Source organism: Primulina huaijiensis, chromosome 18 (genome assembly GCF_012295235.1).
Source record: "Primulina huaijiensis isolate GDHJ02 chromosome 18, ASM1229523v2, whole genome shotgun sequence".
NCBI lineage: Eukaryota > Viridiplantae > Streptophyta > Magnoliopsida > Lamiales > Gesneriaceae > Primulina > Primulina huaijiensis.
The window spans coordinates 14218992-14222018 of record NC_133323.1 but is presented as its reverse complement, the minus strand read 5'-3'; the positions used below and the strand labels follow the sequence as shown (position 1 = coordinate 14222018).

General features: G+C 31.7%; 1 protein-coding gene across 1 annotated transcript in view; it reads right to left on the bottom strand.

Moving 5' to 3' along the window:
* Positions 1–1518, bottom strand: part of LOC140965296 (UDP-glycosyltransferase 86A1-like) — a 12454-nt gene extending 10936 nt beyond the window's left edge. The window contains exon 1 of the mRNA XM_073425464.1: positions 886–1518. Within this exon, the coding sequence (XP_073281565.1) occupies positions 886–1411 (526 nt within the window). The 5' untranslated portion in view covers positions 1412–1518. The remainder of the gene's footprint in view (positions 1–885) is intronic.
* Between the last annotated feature and the right edge of the window lie 1509 nt (positions 1519–3027).

Genomic DNA, 3027 nt, shown 5'->3' with positions numbered 1-3027 from the left:
TGTGATACTATATGAAGATAATGCTGCATGTGTTGCTCAAATGAAAGAAGGATACATAAAAAGCGACAGAACTAAACATATTCCTCCTAAGTTCTTCGCATTCACCAAGGAGCTTGAGAAGAATAAATGTATTGATGTTCGTCACATTCAATCAAGTGAAAACTCATCAGATCTCTTCACAAAGGCACTTCCTACGACAATATTCAGAAAGCACATATATAATATTGGGATGCGCAATCTACGAAATTTGTGAAGAATTGTTCGTGTCAACATGAGGGGGAGTTTACGTGACTGCACTCTTTTTCCCTTACTATGGTTTTTATCCCAATGGGTTTTTCCTATTAAGGTTTTTAACGAGGCAGTATAAAAACACGTAATGAAGACAATCATTATGATCATCATTACAAGGGGGAGTGTTGAAAAATAATATTTAAAATGTGTGTATTGAATATTTGAATGTTGAATATTTGAATGTTCATAATTAGGTAAAATTAGGTGTTGAATATTGAAATTTTTGTGTGATGATGAAGGTAATGATGTAATTTATTTTTGGATTATTTTTAAAAATTTTCTATAAATAGATATCTCATTTGTGAAGAAAATCACAATTGAGATGAGAGAAAAATATTATAAAGTGTGTAGTGTGATAATTTTGAAAGTTTGAGATTTTTACTTTTTACCGTAAATTTTTATTTTTTCACAACAAAACGGACTTATAGACTCTTATAGACTTAGACGGTCGTTTTTTTTATTTATTTATCTTAATATAGAATTTTTCTTGTCTATTCAATTAATTTTTTATTTGATATGGGAAAAAATAGTTAGTTGAGTCCAAGACGACCCATTCCGTTGTAAATTGCCATGGAAACGAGGGCAGAAGAGTACCTTTACATGGAAAATGACCATTTTCTCGTAGAAGCTCAAAGTGATAATCCAAAGAGAACACCAAAGCTGGTTGAGTCCAAAACGACACATTCACCAAATTATACTTCTTGGCTATGGTTGCCGGCCATGAATACAAAGTGTCCGCCACCAAGAACGTGGCCAAGGACGGATTAGATTCGATTATCTTCCCGACAAACTCGTCGACTCTAGCGGGGAAATCTCGCAGTATAGATTCCATGTACTCCTCCCCGTGCCGGAACCGATCGAATTCGACAGGAAAGCCATCGCTTATTGTCGTGTAACGTATATCAAGACCTGACTCACATGCCTCAGGAAATAAGTTGAATTCGTTTATTTTGTGTGATTGGGATAACTTGTGATGAACGAATTCGTTGTGGACAAAAGTGACAGATAATCCCTTGGAAGCTATTTTGAGAGCAAGATTCACAAATGGAGTGATATGGCCTTGGAAATGAAGAGAGATCATGATGGCATGAGGCCTCTTTTGCATCTTCTCAGTTGCCATTTTCGACTTCTTGATCCTTCGTCTTCCAAGGAATATTTATATATTATTAGATGGAAAATTGAATGTTTGGTCTTTCATATATGTGCGGCTGACGTTTTCTTTTATCTTGTCTTTATCTAGACTTTAAAAATCTTTTTAGTTATGTATTTATATTTTATACTTATTCAAATGGACGATTTAGTTTGTTCAACACTTCGTAATTCACTCGGACACGTTTTGGAGGTAGCACGTGTCTGGTTAGAAATCCGGGATTATGAACTTTAAGGGATCGCTTGATTTTTACGAGATAATTGAATGATTCATAATTTGATTGATAAATGTTTGATAAGATAATATATGTAAAAAGAAGGATATATAATATCATGTGTGGTGTGAAATTAAGAAGAGTGATAAAATCATGACAAACCTATTTTTGACCAAACTACCCTTACGCCTTTATTTTAAAGTATTTCCCATCACTGTTTATTTTTTCCCCAACCTACTCCCTGTTTGCCAAAAAAATCAAACGCTCTCCATGTGCGATTTGGGAACCCTCTCCAGTTGCTTCGTCCGTGAAAATCGGAAGACGAGGTGAGATCCGTGTTATTGTTCGTAAAACACATTTCTACCCAAAATCCCACAAAAAGAACACAAATTTATTCCGATATTTTATAGAAATTTATTCGCAACATAAAAAATCACAAATACCTTAAAAACCTGTAATTTATAAAATTTCACCTTTCACTAAGCTTCGAATTTAGTCGGATATTTCACAGAAATGACGATCTAGGGTTGTCCACATTCAATTGCGAAGCTCATGTGCAGCGATTTATTCTTCAGAAGAAATAGAGACAACGGCGTCTATTCACCCACTTGCAATTTTTTAATTCACAGTAAGGGCTATTATGGTAATTTTTCTTTTGAGTCTATGCGGATAAAAATAATCCATCTTGAATGCATGGATTCATTCTCCAAGACAAACAGTAGAAGTTGTCCTACAATTATTCAATGTCAAATTTATAAATGGAACCAAACATAAGATTACTTAACAATTCAAACTTAATAACACTTCCAAACTGGGCCTAACTGTACTGTCAAAAACCAATACACGTAATATTGAAATTGTTTGTTTATTTAATGAATAATGTTAAATGTATAATTAATATATTATTACAACAATATTTACGGTCATTATATTGCGAAATTTTACTGTTATATCAAAATATTTTGTATTCAATATATAGTGAGATTTTGAAAAATTGAATTTTTGTATTGAATTTTGTGTTGTACAAATTGATGTACAAATATAGATGTACATGAAGTATCACTCTTATTTAATTAATGATTTAGGTCATATATGTTATGTGTTTCAATTATTTTAAATGTATATATGTTTATTTTTATGCAATTTAAAATGTTTTCTCGATTTTTAGTTTTTCAGGAGAATATTCGATGTCGGACCGGGAAAGAAGACTTGAGACGATTGAGATATTAAAATTTAAAATTATATTTTTATGTTAAGTCAAGAAATTATTTATTTTAAAGGATTTATGAATTTTAGAATTTAACTATCAAATTTAATTTATCGAGTGAAATAAAGAATGTTAAGCATTTTAATTAGCAAAATTTGAAAAGTA